The sequence below is a fragment of the Saccopteryx bilineata genome, chromosome 2 (genome assembly GCF_036850765.1).
Source record: "Saccopteryx bilineata isolate mSacBil1 chromosome 2, mSacBil1_pri_phased_curated, whole genome shotgun sequence".
Lineage (NCBI taxonomy): Eukaryota > Metazoa > Chordata > Mammalia > Chiroptera > Emballonuridae > Saccopteryx > Saccopteryx bilineata.
The window spans coordinates 334,808,580-334,833,785 of NC_089491.1; the positions used below are offsets into that span (position 1 = coordinate 334,808,580).

Genomic DNA, 25,206 nt, shown 5'->3' on the forward strand with positions numbered 1-25,206 from the left:
GTTCCCATCACCAAAGTTGAGGTCTGGCTGGTCTTAGAATTACCTAAGCAGCATCACCTGCTTTCTTTCGTTGCGACATAATGTTTTAGACATTTATTTCTGTGGTTGCCTGAATTAACAATTTGTTCCTTTTTATTGCTGAGAAGTAAGCAATCCACTGTATTAATATACCACACAATTTGTTTATCCATTCACCTGTTGATGAATGCTGGGCAGATAAAATATATTATGCTCACTTTGTTAAAGATGGCACTGCCCACGTGGAAGCCCATCGCCCAGGTGATAATATTAGTATGTTAATGTGTGTTGGGGGCGGGCTGTGGGCAGGCAGGATCCTTGTAGCCTGGGGCTTGGTTTTGGGACTAAGCCAGGGGTCCCCAAACTTTTTACTCAGGGGGCCAGTTCACTGTCCCTCAGACCGTTGGAGGGCTGGACTATAAAAAAAACTATGAACAAATCCCTATGTACACTGCACATATCTTATTTTAAAGTAAAAAACAAAACGAGAACAAATACAATATTTAAAATAAAGAACAAGTAAATTTAAATCAACAAACTGACCAGTATTTCAATGGGAACTATGCTCCTCTCACTGACCACCAATGAAAGAGGTGCCCCTTCCAGAAGTGCAGCAGGGGCAGATAAATGGCCTCAGGGGGCCACATGCGGCCTGCGGGCAGTAGTTTGGGGACCCCTGGACTAAGCCTTTCCCACCCTTTTTGATGTGGGGTGGTGCACTCTCTTGAGGAATCCCATTATGCCTCAGATAAGTGACTTTGTTTCAGAGACCTCCTTGTTTGTATATTGGATTAAAGGTTTTGGTTTCTACACTATAAAGTGGGGCAGACTGGGAGCTTGCTCTCTCAGTTCCTTTAGAGAGGAGAGCAGAGAAAGGCCACGTGGAGGCAAGGAGAGGCAGCCAAGATGGCAGAGTGCTGAAAGAGAAGCCAGTTTGTGCAGAGAAAAGGAGATGGCGAACAGAGATGAATAAGGCTGGTAAGGTAGAAACCTTTGATTTTAGGAAACTCGGATAAGTCAGTGGCTTTGGGAATCCTGAATGGAGAGGGAAGTGTTTTCCCACTGTGTGTATTTCTTGCCCGCCGGGTGCAAGCTAGGATTAAAAGTGATGGCTTTATTTCATTACCGTCTGTCCGAATCAAATGTGAACCTGCATGGGCCAGGTGGCTGTGATGCTGGCCGCAGCTACTGGCTTTACACCTCTGTTTTTGTTTTACTGTGGTTTTTTTATTGTATTTATTGGGGTAACATTATTTAATAAAATTATACAGGTTTCAAATGTCCAATTCTACAATACATCATCTGTAAACTGGACTGTGTGTTCATCAGGCCAACTTAAGTCTCCAGCCATCACGATCTATTTCCCCTTCCCCTTGCTCCACCTCCCCCCGGACCTTTCTCTCCTGTAATCCTCACACTGTTGTCTGTATCTACAAGGTTTTTATTTTCTTTGCTTAATCCCTTCACCTTTTACCCCATGCCCCAACCCCCATCCTCTCTGACAACTATCAATCTGTTCTCTCCTTGGTTTCTTACTAAACTGATATATGATAATTATCTACATATTGTAAAGCCAGTAGCCACGGCCACCATCACAGCCGCCTGGCCCATATAGGTTCGCATTAGATTCGGACAGATGGTAATGAAACAATGGAGCCAGGAACTGGTGGGCCATTACCTTTAATCCTAGCTTGCACCCGGTGGGCAAGAAACACACACAGTGGGCTCCAAAACCCACTCATTCAGTGCTCACAAAGCTACTGACTTATCTGAGTTTCCTAGAATCAAAGGTTTCTAGCTCACTAGCTTTATTCACCTCTGTTCTCCATCTCCTTCTCTCTGCACAAACTCTGCACTAACTGGCTTCTCCTTCAGCATTCTGCCATCTTGGCTGCTTCTCATGGCCTCCTCCACGTGGCCTTTCTCTGCTGTCCTCTACCATGGGCTTCTCCTAGAACATAATCACTCTTCTCTTGAACAACATGATCCCTCTTCCTTTTAAAACCCTTTGGCGCGAAAGCCCTCCCTCAACACATATTAACATAATCACGCCCATCCCAAGAAATCACCTGGGCAACAGGCTTCCACGTGGGCAGCAACATCTTTAACAAAATGAGCAAAATGTATTTTATCTGCCCAACAATATGTAGAATGGTCAACTATATTAATTTTCTATTCCTGCTATAACAAATGACCAGCATTAGTGTCTTAAAACAATAAAAACGTATTGTTTTATAGTTCTGTGGATTAGAAGTCCAACACAGTTCTCACTGGGCTAAAGTAAAATCATCATGTCAGAAGGGCGACATCCCTCTCATACGCAAAAATGACCCCAAACCTCAACATGTCACAGCATCAGTGCAAAATCTAAAGTCTCATCTGAATTTTACTCCAAAGTCCCAACTGTATCATTAAACCAACCAACTGAGGTACAGGTGATACTCTGGGTATAATCAATCTATGTTGGGGCAAAATTCTTCTCTGCCTGTGGACCTGTCAAACTAGAAGTTTTCAGCTCCCAAAATACAAGGGGGACGTACTACCACAGGGTAACAGATACATTCATTCCTGTTCAGAGGAAGAGAAATGGAGGGAAAAATGAGTCACTGGTCCCATGCAAATCTAAGATCCAGACAGGCAAACTGGAAAAGGGTTCAAGTCCTGGGCAGAAATCTCGATGGTTCTCAGCTCCACTTGGCCTGCACCTCTGCCCTCAGAGCCACCCAGTTTATAAAGGACAGCATGTTTCCTGCCTGCAGAATTTGGGGCTCTGACAGCCTTCCTTCACTTTATCCCCTCTCTGTCCCTTTTAGTCCTTACTGCCAGTGTTGCTGCTGGTAAAAGATACCCAAGAGCCTGTGAGACTACCTTATAGTACAGAGACTCACTCCCAATAGACAAGAGGCTTCTCTGGAGATCTTGCCTAGATAATCTCGTCTCTATTTTTGGCTTCTGCTTAGAAACTGAGAGAATCTATGGGTCATACCCTTGATCTATTCACAGGGTTTTATGTGAGTGAAGATTCTGACCTTTGAATCTTTCTGAGGTTTATGCAATAGAAGGTTTATGTAGGGTAACTCCTTTGACATTTTCTCTAGAGTGTAGCTTCCTACTGGAACTCTTGGTTTGAGCATCCTTTGCCATTTTGGTAGGCTAAGGATTTCCAAAATCAAGAATTCCCATTTCCTTTTTTTCTCAAGGTGTAACTGACATAGAGCATTATTAGTTTCAAGTGTACAACATAATCATTTGATTTTTGTAAAGAACTTCTGGTTCTTGTTTAAATGGGGTCTTTCCTTAATTTATTTCTCTACTTTCAAATTGTACTATAAGTCACAAAATGAAACCAGGCTGCCCCATAGCACTGTTGGGAAATCTCAGTGAAATACTCGAATTCCTTGCTTAGAAGTCCTGCTTGCCACATAACTACAGGTCACAACTCCACTGAGCTTTATTTAGACCAAGGACTGCCTTCCCCGGCTTTTCAAATCTTCCTCCTTTCTTTCTACACCCCCACCAGCTGCGCCTCTGTGTCTCATGTTTAATATGATAGTCTGTTCACAAGGATTTGCGTGTTCTCTAGGTGATAAATGTTTTCTCTCTCCTGCTCGTCACTTCCTTCTCAGGCTAGCAGAGTCATTAACATCCATATTTCTCCCAACAGCCTGTTCAAGTCAATGCACGCTTTTTCTATCATCCTCCTTAAAATTCTTTCAGCAGCTGCTCACAGCCCAACTCCAAAGCCGCTTCTACATATTTAGATATTTATTACAGCGGCACCCACTGCCAGGTCCCAAAATCTCCAAAACTTTTTTCTTTTTCTTTTCTAGCTTTGTGATATAATTGACATATAACACTGTGTGTGTTTAAGGTCTACGACACATTCATTTGATACACTCAGTGGCGGGATTCAGCTGGTTGGCCCTGGTTTGGTAGAATCAATACCTAATTTTTGGTTGAGTTCGGCGAACCAGTTGTTAAAATGGCACTTGTCATCAGGGTTCTCTCCCAGGTAGATGCCTGGGCAGCGGCCCAACGTGAAAATTATAAATTTACATTCCTTATTAATTTTAACATTCATCTGTGCAACAGTGTATTCTAAGCGCCCGTAGTAATAATGTTCATTCTGTACATAGGTGAAAAAAACTGCAAGTGAGGACGCCAATCCAGAAGCAATATGGAAATTTCTTAAATAACAGTTTTATTGTTTTTTGTCAGGTATTATTGAATATTTTTTCATTAATATTTTTAAACTCTTTCTTATAATCTAGTTTGGTGTACCTCTTTTATTGTTCTTAAGTATTAAATGCATGAAATAATAAACTACCTTTCGGTATATCTTTTTTTTACACTTAAAAAAGTCATTAGAGCAGAGAACCAGTTGTTAAATTACTTGAATCCCACCACGGGAAACGCTCCTATCTCGAAAAGTCTGGTAGTTTTCTACAGCTGCTGTAACAAATTACCGCAAACATCAAGGGGTAAGACAACATCCATTTCTTTATCTTACACTTCTGACAGTCAAACGTCTGACACAGCTCTCACCCCACTAGAGTCAAGGTGTCCACAGAGCTGCATCTCTCTCTGGAGGTGGGAGGGGTGAATCCATCTCCTTGCTTTTTCCACCCAAAATGAAAGTCCTTGGCTGTGGCAGCCTTCCGCCACCACCAAACCCAGCAACACTGCACCTCTCTGAGCAGCTCCCACCAGCACAATGCTGCACTGACCCTGTCCACCCGCCTTCATCTTCCACTGTTAAAGACTCATCCTATATCAGACCCATCTGGGCAATCCCGGCTCCTCTCCCACTCTGCTGACCAACTACTTTAATTCTCTTTCCCTCTGTAACATAACATATCCACAGGTCTTGGGAAGCAGGACGGGGATATCTTGGGGAGGGCATTATTCTGCCTGCTACATTTACTAATCACTTAAAATGAACTTGAAACCAACCATAACTCAAGGCAGCCTCATAAGACTCAAAGGGAAATACTAACAGCTAAACAAACAAACAAACAAAAACCCTCAATCAATAGTTGACTAATCTGTATTTTTAAGTTTCCCAATATTTAGTGAATCTAGCAATCTAAGTGAAGATTTTCTGTTTCTTTCTTGTGGCTAATTCAATACCTACTGTATTTTTAACCCCTTCCTCCTTGCCTGCCCCTAATACTTGGGCTATGAAAGCTAAGTCCCCACTTTCCTAGACTCCTAAGGATAGTTATATAACAAACACAGTTGTGCCAAATGAAATCTAAAAATTGCCTTGAGAAAAGCTATTGTATACCTGATAAAAGAAGCAGATGGTGTGCCCTCCCTGGCCCCCTGCCCAGGGCCCGCCCACCAATGAGGCCCTGCCAGTATTTCAGGCTTCTGTGTTGCAATAATGAGACAATGTCCACAAGAATTCAACAGACACCAGCCCTGCCGCTGTCAAACTACTGAACCAACACCAGCTCCTCTAGGACTGTACTGTTTCTGGGATAATTTACATCTGCCTTTCTGCTGTCTTCAGCTGAAAGCTCTGATTGAAACTACATTCAACATAAGTACCCGCCTCCAAAATTTATTTTGTTTTACAAAAACCATATTCACTTAAATGAGTTATAATTAAGGCAATTATTTTTTTAAATAACATTTGTTATATATTTTAGAATTCTAAATTAGAAATACCCATTCCAGAACATTTGGAAATTATCAAAAGTTTAAAGAAATAAACAGCCACAATCCCAAATATCCAGAAATAACCTCCTGGTAAATAGACTGGTGTTATTTCCATCCATATATATTTATATACAGAGATAAAATATTTTTTAAAATGAGACCATAAGGAGTGCACCAACTTGAAGCAGCAAGATGGCGATGGAGTACATACCAACTTCCACCTCCCAGAACCAAAGTGGATTACAACTTAATTTTAGGAACAATCATCTGGAAAATCCAACTTTGTTCTAAACTAAGAGGACTCTTAAACCAAGGAACAATAAAGAAGCCACACTGAGACTGGTAGGAAAAGCAGAAACACAGAGAGGGCTGCCCAGCTCCCGGGAGCAAACAGCAGCCTGGAGGGACTCGCATGGCGGGAAGTGAGTTTAGCAGAGAGGGGAGGGTACTGGGCCCCAGGAACAAAGCCCCAGCCTGTAGCCCCAGGGCCTAGAAGACACTTATGGACAGTATTTAGCTGGGAAACAAGCCAGGATACTGTTTGCAAGAAACAGTTTTCTCAGACCCAGGATTCATCTTAAAGGGACCACACAGAAAACTCTTTCACAACCACTCACCTGGGACTCCAGGAGATGGGGAGAGATAAGAAGACTGGAGTAGCAGGAAGAGAGTGTAATCTAGCAGGCACAGGGAGAAACACTTTAAGGGACAGCCACCCTAAACCCTGGGCTGAGTCACTCCCCAAATCTAAAGTGAATATTTCTCTTGGAACCAGCAATACCAGCAAAGAAAAGCAGGTCACCAGCCAAACAAGCTCTCCTGCAGCACTCAGAGCAAAGTCGCTTAGAAGCAGAGAGCCATCAGAGATATAGTATTGAGTGATAAGGTTTGAGCTGCATCGCCCCCCACACACACACATTGCTGAGTGCTTGCTGGAGGATGGGAAGTGATGGGAGGTGGAAGCACAGTCCCATTGGTGAGGGCAGAAGCCTGAGGCTGGCCACAGCTATGGCCCAGGCATGAGCACAGTGCCACATGTCATGGTCAGAGGCTGGGGGCAGCCATGGTGGCAGAAGGGGCGCACGAAAGTGGTCCAACCTACAGCTGTGAGCCAGGTGAGCAAGAGCAGTCCTGCCTGCAGTCCCATCCACAGGGGCAAGGCAAAAGCCGAGAACCAGCTGAGACCTGCAGCTGAGCATAGGAGCGCAGACCTGCCCACAGGGCCAAGGCTTGCAGCCCCAGCAAGCAGGCGCAGCCCCGCCCACTAGGGCAGGTTGGCAAAGTGAAGGCCAAGGCCGGTCAAGGCTTGTATTCCAGGCACATGAACACAATCCCACCCTCGAAGGTGAGGCAGAAACTTCAGTGACCACCACAGCAGGCCAGCACCAGCAATGCCATACCCGAACTCCTGAAGTGAAATAGAGAGGGTGGCAGGCCTGCAGACAGACCCCACCTAGGAAACACAGAGGACACACCCATCGGACTCCTGTGGCCACACCCTTCTTACACGCAGACAAAATGGGAAGGCCAAGAAATGCTACCCAAATGAATCAAGAGAAATACCCAGAAAAGGACTTGAATGAGTCAGAAATAACCGAATTACCAGATGCAGAGTTTAAAATAATGATTGTTAGGATGTTCAAAGATCTTAAAGCAACAAAGGATGGACATAAGGAGCACCTAAATAAAGAGAGAAAGTATAAAAAAGGATATTCAAATAATAAAATGAATCAGTCAGAAATGACAAATACAATATCAGAAATGAAGACCACACTGGAAGTCATTAAAAGCAGGATGGATGAAGCTGAGGACAGATTCAGCGTGTTAGAAGACAAGATAAACAAAGGCACAGAAGCAGAGCAGCAAAAAGATAAGAGGCTCAAAAAATCTGAGGAAACTCTAAGAGAGCTCTGTGACAACATGAAGAAAAATAACATCTGCATCATACAGGCTTCTAAAGAAGAGAAAGAACAAGGTATAGAGACCATGTTAGAAGAAATCATAGTGGAAAACTTCCCTAAATTGATGCAGGAAAAAGTCACACAGGTTCAAGAAGCACAGAGAATACCATTAAAGAGAAATCCAAAGAAATCTATACCAAGACATCATAATTAAAAAACCAAAACTAAGAGAAAAAGAAAAAAATATTAAAAGCTGCTAGAGAAAAAAATTCAGTCACCTATAAAGGAACCCCCATAAGGATGACATCTGACTTCTCAACAGAAACACTTGAAGCCAGAAGAGAATGGCAAGAAATATTCAAAGAAATGCAGAACAAGAGCCTATAACCAAGACTACTTTATCCAGCAAGGCTATCATTTAAAATTGAAGGAGAAATAAAAAGCTTCCCAGACAAAAAAAAAACTCAAGTAATTCACTGCAACCAAACCAATGCTGCAAGAAATGTTAAGGAGCTTGTGGTAAACAGAACAGAGGGGGAAAAGAATATAGTAAAAGAGAAATGTAGCTTTAAAGAATAAAATGGCAATAAATAACTACATATCAATAATAACCTTAAATGTAAATGGATTAAATGATCCAATCAAAAGATATAGGGTAGTTGCATGGATAAGAAACAGGACCCATACATATGCTGTCTACAAGAAACACACCTCAAAACAAAAGATGCACATAGACTAAAAAAAAAAAGGTTGGAAAAAATATTTCATGCAAATGGAAATGAAAAAAAAGCTGGGGTAGCAATACTTATATCTGACAAAATAGACTTTAAAACAAAGGCTATAGTAAGAGACAAAGAAGGTCACTATATAATGATAAAGGGAGCAATCCAACGGGAAGATATAACCATTATAAATATCTACGCACCTAATATAGGACTTAAATATATAAAACAGACTGATGGATATAAAGGGCGAGATCAACGCAATACTATAATAGTAGGGGATTTCAATACCCCACTAACACCACTAGACAGATCCTCAAGAAAGAAAATTAACAAAAAAATAGCAGACTTAAAGGACACACTAGATCAACTCGATTTAATAGATATCTTCAGAACCTTTAACCCTAAAGCAGCAGGATATATACATTCTTTTCAAATGCTCATGGTACATTCTCTAGGACAGACCACATGTAAAGGCACAAAAGGGGTCTCAACAAATTTAAGAACATTGAAATCATATCAAGCATCTGCTCTAATCACAATGGCATAAAACTAGAAATCAACCACAACAGAAAAACTGGAAAATACTCAAACACTTGGAAACTAAATAGCATGTTAATAAATAATGAATGAGTTAACAATGAGATCAAAGAAAAAAAAATTCCTAGAAACGAATGATAATGAGCACGTAACAACTCAAAATTTATAAAACACAGCAAAGGCAGTACTGAGAGGGAAATTCACAGCATTGCAGCATACCTTAGAAAGCTAGAAAAAGCTCAAATAAACAACTTAACCCTGCATCTAAAAGAACTAGAAACAGAATAGCAAGTCAAGTCCAGAGATAGTAGAAGAAAAGAAATAATAAAGATCAGAGCAGAAATAAATGACATAGAGGTTAAAAAAAAAAACAATACAAAGGATCAATGAAACCAAGAGCTAGTTCTTTGAAAAGGTAAACAAGATTGATGAACCTTTGACCAGACTCACCAAGAAAAAAAGAGAGAGGACTCAAATAAAATTAGAATGAGAGTGGAGAAATAACAACTGACACAACAGAAATACAAAGGATTGTAAGAAAATACTATGAAGAACTGTATGCCAAAAAATTAGACAACCTAGGTGAAATGGACAAATTCCTTGAAACATAATCTTTCAAAAATCAATCTGGAAGAATCAGAAAACCCAAACAAACCGATTACAACAAATGAGATTGAAACAGTTATCAAAAAACTCCCAACAAAGAAAAGTCCTGGGCCTGATGGCTTCACAAGTGAATTCTACAAAATATTCAAAGAAGAACTAACTCCTATCCTTCTCAAGCTATTTCAAAAAATTCAAGAGGAAGGAAGACTTCCAAGCTCCTTTTATGAGGCAAGCATAATTCTGATTCCAAAACCAGGCAAAGACAACACAAAGAAAGAAAATTATAGGCCAGTATCCCTGATGAATTTAGATGCTAAAATCCTCAACAAAATATTAGCAAACCAAATCCAGCAATATATGAAAAAATCATACATCATGATCAAGTGGGATTTATTCTGAGGAGGCAAAGCTGGTACAATATTCACAAATCAATCAATGTGATTCATCACATAAACAAAAGAAAGGAGAAAAACCACATGATAATTTCAATAGATGCAGAAAAAGCATTTGATAAAATATAGCATCCATTTATGATCAAAACTCTCAGCAAAGTGGGAATACAGGGAACATACCTCAACATGATAAAGGCCATCTATGACAAACCCACAGCCAACATCACATTCAATGGGCAAAAATTAAAAGCAATCCCCTTAAGATCAGGAACAAGGCAGGGGTGCCCCCTTTCACCACTCTTATTCAACATCGTCCTGGAAGTCCTAGCCACAGCAATCAGACAAGAAGAAGAAATAAAAAGCATCCAAATTGGAAAAGAAGAAGACAAACTATCATTATTTGCAGATGATATGATATTATATGTAGAAAATCCTAAAATCTCAGTCAAAAACCTACTGGACCTGATAAATTAATTCAGCAAGGTGGCAGGATATAAAATTAATACTCAGAAATCAGAGGCATTTTTATACACCAACAATGAACTGTCAGAAAGAGAGATTAAAGTAACAATCCCCTTCACTACTGCAACAAAAAAAATAAAGTACTTAGGAGTAAATCCAACCAAGGAGATTAAAGACTTGTACTCGGAAAATTATAAAACATTGATAAAAAAAATCAAGGAAGATACAAAAAAGTGGAAGCATATACCATGTTCATGGATAGGAAGAATGAATGTCATTAAAATGTCTATATTACCCAAAGCAATTTATAAATTCAATGCAATACCAATTAAAATACCAATGACATACTTCAAAGATATAGAACATACATTCCAAAAATTTATATGGAACAAGGCCACTGTACTCAAAAAAGCTTGTGCCTGAGCAGGAGGTGGCACAGTGGATGGAGCGTCGGACTGGGATGTGGAGGACCCAGGTTCGAGACCCCGAGGTCGCCAGCTTGAGCATGGGCTCATCTGGTTTGAGCAAAGCTCACCAGCTTGGACCCAGGGTCACTGGCTTGAGCAGGGGGTCACTCAGTCTGCTGAAGGCCCACAGTCAAGGCACATATGAGAAAGCAATTAATGAACAGCTAAGGTGTCGCAACGAAAAACTGATGATTGATGCTTCTCATCTCTCTCTGTTCTTGTCTGTCTGTCCCTATCTATCCCTCACTCTGACTCTGTCTCTGCAAAAAAAAAAAAAAAAAAAAAAGCTTGGTACTGGCATAAGAACAGGCATATAGATCAATGGAATAGAACAGAGAACCCAGAAATAAACCCACACCTTTATGGACAACTGATATTTGACAAAGAAGGTAAGAGCATACAATGGAGTAAAGATAGCCTCTTTAACAAATGGTGCTGGGAAAATTGGACAGCTACCTGCAAAAAAATTAAACTAGACCACCAACTTACACCATTCACAAAAATAAACTCAAAATGGATAAAAGACTTAAATGTAAGCCGTGAAACCATAAGCATCTTAGAAGAAAACATAGGCAGTAAGCTCTCCGACATCTCTCGCAGCAATATATTTGCTGATTTATCTCCATGGGCAAATGAAATAAAAGGACAAACAAATGGGACTATATCAAACTAAAAAGCTTTTGCACAGCTAAAGACAGTATGAACAGAATAAAAAGACAAACCACACAATGGGAGAACATATTCAACAATACGTCTGATAAGGGGTTAATAATCAAAATTTATAAAGAACTTGTAAAACTCAACACCAGGAAGATACACAATCCAATCCAAAAATGGGCAAAAGAAATGAATAGACACTTCTCCAAAGAGGACATACAGATGGCCAACAGACAGATGAAAAAATGTTCAACATCACTAATCATTAGAGAAATGCATATTAAAACCACAATGAGATATCACCTCACACCAGTCAGAATGGCGCTCATTAACAAAACAACACATGATAGGTGCTGGGGAAGATGTGGAGAAAGGGGAACCCTCCTGCACTGCTGATGGGAATGCAGACTGGTACAGTGTAAAACAGTATGGAGATTCCTCAAAAAATTAAAAATGGAACTGCCTTTTGATCCAGCCATCCCACTTTTAGGAATATATCCCAAGAACACCATATCACTGACTCAAAAAAAAGAAATGCAACCCCCATGTTTATGGCAGCATTGTTCACAATAGCAAAGATCTGGAAACAGCCCAAGTGTCTGTCAGAGGACGAGTGGATTAAAAAGCTTTGGTACATATATACTATGGAATACTATGGGGCCATGAAAAAGAGGGAAATATTACCTTTTGCAACAACATGGGTGGACCTGGAAACTATTATTTTAAATTAAATAAGCCAGGTAGAGAAAGAAAAATATCATATGACCTCACTCATTTGAGGAATCCAAGGAACAATGTGAACTAAGGAACAGAATTAAACCTGAAGGGAAGGGGGGAGGGAACTGTTGGAAGGGGGCAAAGCATATGTTGAGGGGAATATGGGGGAGGGGGATGCAATCGAGGCAACACTACAATCTATGTAAACAAAATAAATTAAATTTTAAAAAAATGGAACTGCCCTTTGACCGAGCCATCCACTTTAGGAATATATCCCAAGAACACCATATCACTGATTCAATAAAAAGAAATGCACCCCCATGTTTATGGCAGCATTGTTTACAATAGCCAAGATCTGGAAACAGCCCAAGTGTCCATCAGTGGACGAGAGGATTAAAAAGCGGTGGTACATATATACTATGGAATACTATGGGGCCATGAAAAAGAAGGAAATCGTACCTTTTGTGACAACATGAATGGACCTGGAAACTATTATATTAAATGAAATAAGCCAGGTAGAGAAAGAAAAATATTATATGACCTCACTCATTTGAGGAATCCAGTGAACAATGTGAACTGAAGAATGGAATTGAGACAGAGGAGGGATCAAAAGGACCAAAGGAAAAGAGGACAGAGGAAAAGGGGATGAGAGGATAGGATAAATCTGAAGGGAAGGGGGGAGGACGCTGTGGCCAGGGGAGCAAGGGAGATGTTCAGGGGAATATGGGGGGGGGAGCATTCGAGGAGACACTAGAATCTATGTAAACACAATAAATTAAAATCAATTAAAAAAAAGAATGAACTGACTTAAATCCAAATCTCAATCAGCATTTTTCCACATTAAAGATGTTTCAAAAATATTTTTGAAAAATTTAAAGTCTGATTATGAATAATGTTTTATTACATAATTTTTAATGATGGTAGACATTAGGGTTGTTTTACGCTTTTTGCTGGTGTCGACAGTGCTGCAGTGAAAATCACTGCATACAAGTCTTTCTGGGCTTTCTCTGATTATCTTCTGAGCATTGTTGCATAGATGAGGCCTTACTGATCAAAAGGGATAAACCCTTTCAAACATTTAACAAAAGCTGCCAAACTGCTTCTAGGAAACTAAATCAATTTATTATTCTACCTTCTTTCTAGATACAAAATAGCAGTACTGACTGCTGTTTCTCTTACTAATACTGACTGCCTCTTTTCTTTTTAGCCAATTTGATGTGTAAAAATATCATTAACTCATTCTCGAGTTAATTTACATTTTCTGGTTACTAGTGAAGATGACTATTTAAAAGTATTTAGACCCTTTATGTTGGTTATTTTATGAATTATAACTTGAAATTGATTTTTAAGTGAGAGGAGGAGAGATAGAGGAGGAGACCCCGCATTAGAATCAACCAACCTATCCTCAGTGGCAGGGGGCAGACGCTCAGACCAACCAAGCCACTGGCTGCAGGAAGGGAAGAGAGAGGAAGGGGGAAAGAGAGAGAGAGAGAGAGAGAAAGAAGGGGGAAAGGGAGGGAGAGAGAAGGGGAAAAGGGACCAGAAGAGAAGCAGATGGTGGCTCCTCTTCTATGCTCTGACCAGGAATCAAACCTGGGACATCCATAAACTGGGCTGACGCTCTATTCAAGGTGCCAATGGGCCAGGGCCTCACTTGAAATTTTTTGAAATATAGGAGTTCTTTCTATTATTAGAAACATTTTGATATACTTATATTTTATTGCAGCATATCACGTTTTAGTTTTGTTTATATTCTTTCATAAACATTTAAAATGTAATAATCATCTGATAGCATTGTCTTTTCTTCACTGTTCATGTTATTAAACAGGGATGGTTTTTACATACCAACACCACATTTCAGAAAAAAATGCTTTAAGACATTATATTCTTTTAAATTACTATTGGCTTTCTTAAAGTCAAACAAGTAAAATTAATATCAGAAAAACAACAAATATTCCACTAAATATATATGTATCCCACCCTAGGTTTTGACCATTCACATACCTGCTTGTGACAATGATCACGTCCTCAGAGATGTTAGCCATTTCTTTGATGGTAAGGTAGCACATTCTTCTCAATATTTGCTGAAATTATTTATAAAAGGCAACAGGTTATTCCTAAGAAAATGGTTTTTAAACTGAAGTGAGGTCCCCAAATAGATATATTTAGAAAGTTATTCTTACAAAAGATTCTTATCCACCCAAAAAGTCCTTTCAAAAATATCTGGATGATTGTTTCCATGTCTTGGCCACTGTGAATAGTGCTGCGATGAACATGGGGCTGCATGTCTCTTTACATACCAATGTTTATGAGTTTTGGGGATAGATACCCAGTAGAGGGATTGCTGGGTCATATGGTAGCTCTATGCTTAATTGTTTGAGGAACCACCATACTTTCTTCCATATGGTTGCACTAATTTACATTCCAATCAGCAGTGAATGAGGGTTCCTTTATCTCCACAGCCTCTCCAACACTTGTTATTACCTGTCTTGTTGATAATAGCCAATCTAATAGGTATGAGGTGGTATCTCATTGTAGTTTTGATTTGCATTTCTTGAATAGCTAGTGAAGATGAACCCTTGATATAGGATTGGATAAAGAAGATGTCCAGTATGCAATGTAATACAACTCAGCCATAAGAAATGATGACATAGTGACATTTATGACAACATGGATGGACCTTGAGAATGTTATACTGAATGAAATAAGTAAATCAAGAAAGGCTAAGAACTGTATGATTTCACACACAGGTGGGATATAAAATTGAGACTCATTAACATAGATAAAAGTGAAGTGGTTACCAGGGGGAAGGGAGAGTGGGTGAAGGGGGTGAGAGGGTTGCGAGAAGGGTATAAAGAGGGACAAATATAAGGTGACAGAAAATGATCTGACTTTGGGTGATGGGTATACAACATAATTAACAGTTCAAATGGTATAAAAATGTTTGCCTGAAACCTATGTATTCTTTTTGATCAATGTCACCCTCTTAAAGTTAATTTTCTAAATAAAATTTAAAAATTAAAAAAAATATATCTGGATGAGAAAATATTCACAGTACTATTTCCTAAATACAAGTAACTGATTCACTGATACTGAACAACATCTAGAGCAGGGGTCCCCAAACTTTTTACACAGGGGCCAGATCACTGTCCCTCAGACCGTTGGAGGGCTGGACTATAAAGAAAACTATGAACAAATCCCTATGCACACTGCACATATCTTATTTTAAAGTAAGTTCTTTATTTTAAATATTGTATTTGTTCCCATTTTGTTTTTTTACTTTAAAATAAGATATGTGCAGTGTGCATAGGGATTTGTTCATAGTTTTCTTTATAGTACAGCCCTCCAACGGTCTGAGGGACAGTGATCTGGCCCCTGTGTAAAAAGTTTGGGGACCCCTGTACTAAACCATATTGCTTAAACAAATACACAGAAATGCTAAATAAAATAGGAACAAAAATTTAAATATGTAGTCAAGGACAAAATGAAGGGCAACTGACAGGTGCCAAAAATGGAAAAACAAACAACTCCTAGCCACAGGAATACAAGGCTAGGGTCTTACTAGCATAGGATTAAGAATCTCAAGTCTAGGAAGAATGAATTTCCATTGTTGGTGGAAATAAAAATGGTACAGTCACTTGGGAAGATATTTTGGTGGTTTCTTAGGAACTAAAGATACTATTACCATACAACCCAGCAATAGTGCCCCTTGGAATTTACCCAGAGGAGCTGAAAACTTATGTCCATGCAAAAACCTGCACAAGGATGTTTACAGCGGCTTTATTCATAATCACCAGCAGTTGGGAGGAACCAAGATATCCTTTAGTAGGTGAACGGAGGAACTGTGCTACATCCAGACTACAGAATAGGAGCCAGCACTAAAAATAAGTGAAAAACCAAGACATGAAAAGACATGGAGGAAACTTAAATGCATATTAATTAGCAAGTGAAAGATGGCAGTCTGCAAAGGCTATAAGTTGTAGGAGTCCAACAAAGTGGTGTCTAGAAAAGGCAAAACTATGGATACGTTAAAAAGACTCCAAGTTGCCAGGGGTTTGGGGGGGACAGGATGGAGTTAGGTTGAGTAGGAAGGATTGTTAGGGCACTGAAAATGCTCTGTTTGCTATTTTAATAACAGATGCATGTCATCACACATTTGTCCAAACCCATAGAATGTACAAACACTAAGACTGAGCACCAATATGAACTGTGGACTCTGGGTGACTATGACGTATCAATTACAGGTTCATCAGTTGCAGCAAATGTACCACTTCAGGGAATGTTGATAATGGGGAGGCTGTGCAGTGAGGGATCAGGGAGTATATAGAGCAGGGATCGGGAATCTTTTTGGCTGAGAGAGCCATGAACGCCACATATTTTAAAATGTAACTCCATGAGAGCCATACAATAACCCGTGTACGTTATGCATTAGCCAATAAAAACTTGGTGTTGTCCCAGAGGAGAGCTGTGATTGGCTCCAGCCACCCGCAACCATGAACATGAGCGGTAGAAAATGAAATGAATGGATTGTAATACATGAGAATGTTTTATATTTTTAATGTTATTTTTTTAATTAAAGATTTGTCTGTGAGCCAGATGCAGCCATCAAAAGAGCTACATCTGGCTTGCAAGCCAAAGTTCCCAACCCCTGGTATAGAGTATAATCTCTGTACCTTCTTCTTATGTTTGCTGGGAACCTGAAAGTGCTCTAAAAATATAAAATCCTTTTTTCTTAAGGTGGTAGGCATGGGTAAATCTGCATGAATAACAGAAATCAATGTTATGATACATAAATATATATATATGTTTATATACTCACATACATAAAAGTAGTAAGTATTCTAAGGTTCTCAAATTTCCATGAACAGGTAAAAGATAAAGATAAATAGATTTCATTAAGTCAAAAATCCATGTTGCAATTTCTAGGCCAAACTTCAGGGGTCCCCAAACTTTTTACACAGGTAGCCAGTTCACTGTCCCTCAGATCATTGGAGGGCCGCCACATACAGTGCTCCACTCACTGACCACCAATGAAAGAGGTGCCCCTTCCAGAAGTGCAGTGGGGGGCCAGATAAATGGCCTCAGGGGGCCGCATGTGGCCCACGGGCCATAGTTTGAGGACACCTGTATCTAGGCTAACCACTAATAGAACTTTGAAACTATTACTCCTGATGCTGCTGCTGTTGCTCTGCTTACCTTTATTCAGGCTTTTCTCTGTTTCATTTTACATAGTTTCTATCTATCTTCAAATGCACCAATTTGCCACCTGCAGAGTTTAATCTGCAATTAACCCCATGCAGTGTATTTTTCATAACAGATAGTTTTCTTTTTAATTCTGGGTCTCTCTGGATGTCCTGATTTGCTCCTCACTCTGTAGTCTTTCAAGCATCTAGACAATATCGATAACAATTCTTTTAATGTCCTTACTGGCACATCCGTTCTCTTTATCATTTCTGGGTTCGTGTCTGTTGATCCATTTGTCTCCTGATTATGGATAATTTTTTTATTGCATGTTGAATGTGAAGCTTATGTTGTTAAGGTGCTGAATATTGTTGTACCTTTTTTTTTTAACACAGTATTGTATATATTGTCCAATCTGTCGTGAAGTGACCTGAGATCAGTTTTTCACTTTCCAGCCTTGCTTTTAAGTTTTAAAGCTTCAGTCTAAGGCTAATACATTGCCTTTACTGAGGTGATACCCTACTGAGAACCATACCAGACAACACATCTTTCCACTCTCGCTGGTAGAAATATGAACCACTGTCAGCCTGGTGTTATGGTGATTCTTTGGTCTTGGGTAGTTTCCTGTGACATATGCATGAATCAGTTCTCATTCAAAGATTCAAGGGGGGCCCTCCACAGGTCCCTGGGGAACTATCTCCTGTCCTTCCTTCTTCCCTCCCTTTCTCTCTCCCTCACCCCCTCTCCTTTCCCAAGTTACGTCAAGATTTCTATGAGCCTGACCAGGCGGTGGCACAGTGGATAGAGCGTTGGACTGGGATGCGGAGGACCCAGGTGCGACACCCCAAGGTCACCAGCTTAAGCGTGGGCTCATCTGGTTTGAGCAAAGCTCACCAGCTTGGACCCAAGGTCACTGGCTCGAGCAAGGGGTTACTTGGTCTGCTGAAGGCCCATAGTCAAGGCACATATGATAAAGCAATCAATGAACAACTAAGGTGTCGCAACAAAAAATTGATGATTGATGCTTCTCATCTCTCTCCGTTCCTGTCTATCCCTCTCTCTGACTCTCTCTCTGTCTCTGAAAAAAAAAAAAAAGATTTCTATGATACTCATCAGAAAAACAACCTATAACAGAAAAAAATTTGATGAACCAGACTTCTCAAAATGTAAAATTTCTGCTCTTTGAAAGACTAAGAAAATAAAAAAATTTTTTTAAAGCCACAGACTAGGAGAAAATACTTGGGGAACATATCTAATAAAGGATTTGTATCCAGAATACATAAAGATCTCTCAAAATTCAATAATAAGGAAATATACAAACAAATTATTCAAAGTGGGCAAAGGATACCAACAGATCCTTCACCATGGAAGACATATGAAGGCAAATAAAGCTCATGAAAAGATGTTTTGAGGTCATTAGTCATTTGGAAAATGCAAATCAAAACTACAAAGAGCCTGACCAGTCAGTGGCACAGTGGATAGAGTGTCGACCTGGAATGTTGAGGTCCCAGGTTCGAAACCCCAAGGTCTCCGATTTGAGTGCAGGCTCATCTGGCTTGAGTGCCAGGTTGCCAGCTTGAGTGTGGGATCATAGATATGATCCATTGGTCGCTGGCCTGCGCAAGGAGTCACTGGCTCAGCTGGCACCCACCCCGCCTTCAAGGCACATATGAGAAGCAATAAATGGACAACTAAAGTGCTGCAACTATAAGATGATGCTTCTCATCCCCCTTCCAGTCTGTCTGTCTCTATCACTTGACAAAAAAATCTAAAATAAAATTTAAAAAAACTATAATGAGATACTACACATCTATCAGAATAGCTAAAATTAAAAAACAGAAAGAAGGACAATATCATAATACCAAGTGCTGGCCAGAATGCAGAGCAACTAGAACTTCCATATAGTGATGGTGGGAATTGCAATCACTTTGAAAAATGGGTTATCAGTTTCTTATATACATATAGCCATCATCTGACCCAGCAATCCCACTCGTAGGTATTACCCCAGAGAAATAAAAACTTACATTCAAAAATTTGTATATGAATGTTTATAGCAACTATATTCATCATCTGGTAACAAAAACTGGTAAGAAACTAAATATCCTTCAACTGGTACACAGATACCTTAAGGTACAGCCATACAACAAAATAAATAATACAATGAAATAAAAAGGAGTCAAGTACTGATACAAACAATAACATAGGCCAATCTCAAATTCATTATGCTACATGCCTGAAAAAAAAGATTCAAAAGGCATCAAGTTGGTATCATTCTGACAACTTCCTGGAAAGGGAAAAACTACAAGGAAAGAAGAGAGATTAGTGGTTGCCCAGGACTGAGGACAAAATGAATAACAAATCATACACTGAGCCAGGGTACCCGTCAGAGGGACAAAAATGTTCTAAATCTTGACTGCAGTAGTGATGATGATACTGTGTGCATTTGTAAAAACTCATAAAATAACCTAAAAAGGATGACTTTTACAGTATATAAATTACACCTAAAAATAAGATTGCAGTGGTAAGTGAAGGAAAAAAGGCAAGCCACAGTCTGGGAGGAAATATTTACAAAATACCTATCTGATCAAGGTCTTTTATCCAGAAAATATAAAGAACGGTACAACTCAATAAAAACACAAACAACCTGATTTTAAAAAATAAATACAATATTTGAGCAAACACTTTACCAAAAAAGATATACAGATGGCTAAAAGCATATATTTGCATATATTTGCTTAATATACACTTAATACTTTTGTCATTAATACAAACCAACAAACCCAACGATGCTACTTCTATATATTAACCAAACACTAAAAACACAGGTCCATCCACACAAAAATTTGTACTTAAATATTTTTAACAACTTGATTCATAATATCCATAAACTGAAAACAACCCATCAAGTTGCGACTGGATAAATAAATTAGAGTGCCTCCACACTATGGAATGCTACTCAACAATAAACATAAACAAACTACTGATACACACAAAATCTTGAATTAATCTCAAAGTCTATAAACTAAGTGAAAAAAGACATAAAAGGCTATATACCATGTGATTAAATTTAAATAAAATTCTAGAAAATGCAAAACTATGTTGTCAGATAGTAGATCAGTGATTGCCAGGTGCTGGGGTTGAGGGAGGAGAAAGATAACTAAGGGTTACAGGGACACATTCTGGGGTGATGAAAAGTTTCTTTATCATGAGTATGGTTCCATGACTATACACTGGTCAAAACTCACTAAATTGTACATTTAAAATGGATGAATTTTATTGTATATCAGTTATACTCAGTAAAAGTCACTTTCTGAAAAGAGTAAAATAAAAAAAATTTAAACTTACAAATCCATAGGAGTAATATAAGCAAAAAATATGAACAGACAATGGACAGAAGAGGAAAGAACAACAGCCACTAAACACAGAAAAAAGAGTTACAAGTTCAGCATGATCATGAAAACAAATTAAAACCACAAAGAGACGTCATCCCACATTCTTCCAAGTGACAAATATTGATACTTTAAGCCTGATAATAAGGAATTATCATCAGGAGCAGGTGAGGAATTGGAGCAGTCTGTGTAGGTTAGTCCAACTCTTTAAAGATCCATTTGACCAGATCGAATAGCTACCACTGTCTAGAAATTCCACTTGTAGGCTACCTACCCTAGAAAAACTGTACATAAACATTTTGTGTAATAGCATTTGGAATAGCACAAAGTGCAAACACCTCAAATACCTGTCAATGGAAGAGGGATAAACAAGTAGGAATGCTGGATAGCCACACATTAGGGTCCCATTCAGCAGTGACACTGAACAAAGCAGAAGTAATTGCCGCATGTGGATAGATCTTAAAAATATATTAATTCTTTAAATTGCAAAATAATATAAAGATGATACCATTTCTAGTTTATTTTAAAACACAGAAAAATCCTACATCTAGATTAGGAATGCAGACATATGTAATATGTAAACATAAACATGGGCAGGAGGCCATCAACCTCCAGAGTGCTCAGCCTCTAGGAAAGGAAGGGGCTCCACAGGCTACTGGCAAATCCCCAACTCCCCTCCCCCAATGAGTCACACCCTGCCTCAGGGACCACTGGAAAAATAATACTGTGCTGTACATGTTTACTTACCTCAATCATTACAGAAAAAACCCCAAAATATCCTGGTCATTACTCTTCACCATGAGGCTGGGTATAGCACCTCATCTGACTTCCGCTTCTATCCTTCCATCAAACCCAACCCCCTCCGTCACATTCTCTGACACTGTCATCGGCAAAATCCCTACTATCCTTAACTCTTCAGGTGAGAATGGGTCCCACCATTTCTCTACCTGAAACCTGGCTTCCCCCCGAGGATTCCCCTGCAGCCTTCTCAAACGGTGGCTGTTTTCTCTAGAACCCTCATCCACCAGACCTCCGGGTGGGGAAGCTGTTCGAGTCCATCATCACTGCCTTTTCAAAATCACTCTACTGCCTTCTTTCACTGTACCTCCTTCTTCCCTAAAAACTCTGGCTTCAAAGCTTATGCCATTAGACTGTATCACCTGCCACCATCCCTGGTTCCATATATAAATCAAGGTTACTTCCTTTATTTTTTAAAAATATTACTACCTTGTTCACTATCACTGCCTCCAATATTGGCCTACTAATAATTACTGGTGATGTTACTATCCATAGAGACAATATTAAAACTGCCCATTTTTCAGAATTTATCTCGTCTTCTTCAATGATCCTGTCCTCCTTCCTGCTGCAATCACCGATTTCCATTGTCATAGCCTTTACCAACAGCAGTATCCCTTTCGTAATCTCATTTCCAGCTTTTCACTCTCCAAGCACCACTCCTGACTCTAACCCAGTGGTTCTCAAAGTGTGCGCCAGAGTGCACTGGTGCACCCTAGAAGATTTCCGGGTGCGCCCTATGGTATTTCAAAGAAATATGTGCCTGTTGGGGACCAAAAGACCAACAGGGTTTTTGGAGTTTAGATTTTTGGGGGACAGGTATGGGGAATTGGCAGTAAACTGACAGTCTGCTCAACCTCCCACCTCACTTGCCTGATTAGGTTGCAAAAAGCTGTTAAGCTGTGGTGCTGGATTGTTTACACTACTCCATGTTCCTCGGAAAGACTGGAGGCAAGTTTCTTCTATCCTTTGTTTGGTGTAAAGTTAAGATGATATGTATGGTGGGGGTTTTCTGCACTCAACACAATTAAGAGTAAAAAGAGAGGAATTCTTCAATGTATTGATGAGGAAATGAGTTTGCCTTTCAAATATATGCCCAAACATTGAAGAAATCACTAGGACACATCAGGCTCACGTTTCTCATAAACACAAGAATGAAAAAACTTAACACATTCATGCCAGGACCTGCCGAATTTACTAAATCTTACTAAGAATGTATCTATCTATATAAAAAGATAACTTTTTTGTCATTTTTTAAAATTTTTTAACCCCTCTTTTTTACAAATTCTAAAAAGCATAACAAAAAATGTAACATAAAAATGTTTTTTAATGTCAGAATAAATTTAATTTTGTTGTATTTATTTCATTTAATTACCATAAAAGCACACTTGGACTTTATATCTTTTTTAATATTTGACTTAATTATTATAACATTTCTCAGAAATTTATATATACTGCGCCTACAATTTTTTGTAGGATTTTAAATGTGCCCCAACTTCAAAAAATTTGAGAACCACTGCTCTAACCCAACTCTTTTCCCTCCATCATAACCTATACCCATTGATCCTATCAATTTTTATTGTATCTGTGAGCCCCTGTTCTTACTTGCCTCCTAACAGGCATAGATTCCATAGTCAACATTTCAATTACTCAACTTCCTTGCTCCTCCTTCTGTTTACTAACCAGGCAAAATCACAACCCTAACCATTCTATTAACTGGAAGCCTGTAACTGGAGAAAGACATTCACATGCTACCTGGTCATACTTTAATTTCATGACCACTAACTTCAAGAGGCCATTTGTCCTGTTCAAGAATCCTACATTTCCACAATTCATTTCCTAGAAAACTGTCTAATGCCTTCTTAATGCAACCTCTGTGCTAGGGGCTTCGAGTCTGTCCTCACTCTGTTCCTTCCCTGCTCTGCATCCTCTTCCCTGCTCTATGTCCAGTTCTGCCTCTCCACTGCCAGCCCTCTGAGCGACAGCAACCACATACCTGCACTACAAATTCACAGAGACACAAAGAAGCAACAGCCCTCCACAATTTTTATAACAGTCCTTCCCCTTGGCCCCATCTAGCAGTTTGGAATGCCTAACATTCTCATCTAATTTCTTTAATAATAATTCTATAATAATCATAGTGCTTCTGCTTCCCTGATTAAGCCCTGAATTTTTGGTACAGGGAGTGATTGAAGGGAAATAGTACGTTGAGGATATGAATCTGAAATTGCTCCTCTGAATTGATAAAAGGCATTAATGACTTTGTTTCCAGTGATAAAGGGGACACTAGTAGTGCATGGAATGAAGTGGCAAAATACTTAAATTATTAACAGTAGACAAGTGTAATCAAGAACCTACAGAAGCCCTAGCCGGGTAGCTTAGTTGGTTAGAGTGTCATCCCAATATGAGAAGGTTATGGATTCAATTCTGTCAGGGCACATAAAGAATCAACCAGTGAATGCATAAATAAGTGGAACAATACTGTCATTCTCTCTCTCATCAATAAAACAAAAATAAATTTTTTTAATTTAAATAAAATACCTACAGAAACAAGGTCTGGGTAACTCAGTAGTTGCTACCATAGAGCATTTTTGTAAAAATTAGTTGTATAGCCTGACCAGTGGTGGCACAGTGGACAGAGCATTGACCTGGGGTGCTGCAGTCCCAGGTTTGAAACCCTGAGGTCGCCAGTTTGAGAGCAGGCTTATCCAGCTTGAGCGCGGGCTCACCAACTTGAGTGCGAGGTCACAGACTTGAACGTGAGATCATTGACATGGTCCCATGGTCACTGGCTTAAGCCCAAAAGTCGCTGGCTTTAAGCCCAGGGTCGAAGATGTCTTGAGCAAGGAGTCACTGGTTTGAGCAAGGGGTCACTGACTCGGCTGGAGCCCCCTGGTCAAGATACATATGAGAAGCAATCAATGAACAACTAAAGTGTCACAACTATGAGCTGATGCTTCTCATCTCTCTCTCTCTCTTTCTCTTAAAAAAAATTAGTTGTATAATGGGTTAGTTGCTTCTAAGTACACTGAAGAAGTTAGTAAAAGAGAAGGATAAACTTGGAGTTTTAAATTCACAGCTCAAGGTCAGGGTAACTACAAATCTTCTATACTGCCTTAATAGAAAGCCTCTGTCCTGTGGACACAGGGCTGAGATTGCTAAAAAGCATCTCCTGCAGGCTGAGTTACAATGCAAACTCAATTCACACCTTTGCAGGGCATCTTATGTTAAAGTTAGGACCTTGGCTGGGGGGGTAGCTGAGGCCCTGAAAACTGGAATGGGGACATATGGGCAGATTGCAACAATGCTGACCACCCCAAACAACCCCTAAATTCCACCAAGTCTCCTTTGCAAGTAGAAGTACCTCTTCATCCTGTCTGAGTTAAGTCATCTTCCTTTGCCTGGAGAATGTGTAATGGCCTTCCCTGAGACAGCTGCCTTACAAGGAACTGCTGACGTTCCTGAGGACACCCCAACATTTCTCATTATCTAGACACATAATCAGACTCACATCCCAGGAGGTCGTGGGGGTCAGGCAAAAAAAAACGTGGCCTGTGATGACACACACTACATACCAAGTGGACTGAAAGATTTGGACAATATATGTCAACAGAAAGCTGGAAAACAGCTATTCCAGCCTCCCCTTCCCTGTGTGTTTGTGCGCTAGTGCCGGGCAAAGGAGGAGTGTGCACCAC

At 39.6% G+C, this 25,206-nt stretch overlaps 1 protein-coding gene across 1 annotated transcript in view; it reads right to left on the bottom strand.

Moving 5' to 3' along the window:
• The window catches only part of COPG2 (COPI coat complex subunit gamma 2), a 101,696-nt gene that overhangs the window by 70,682 nt on the left and 5,808 nt on the right, over positions 1–25,206 (bottom strand). The window contains exon 5 of the mRNA XM_066262313.1: positions 14,151–14,230. Coding sequence (XP_066118410.1) covers positions 14,151–14,230 — 80 coding nt within the window. The remainder of the gene's footprint in view (positions 1–14,150; positions 14,231–25,206) is intronic.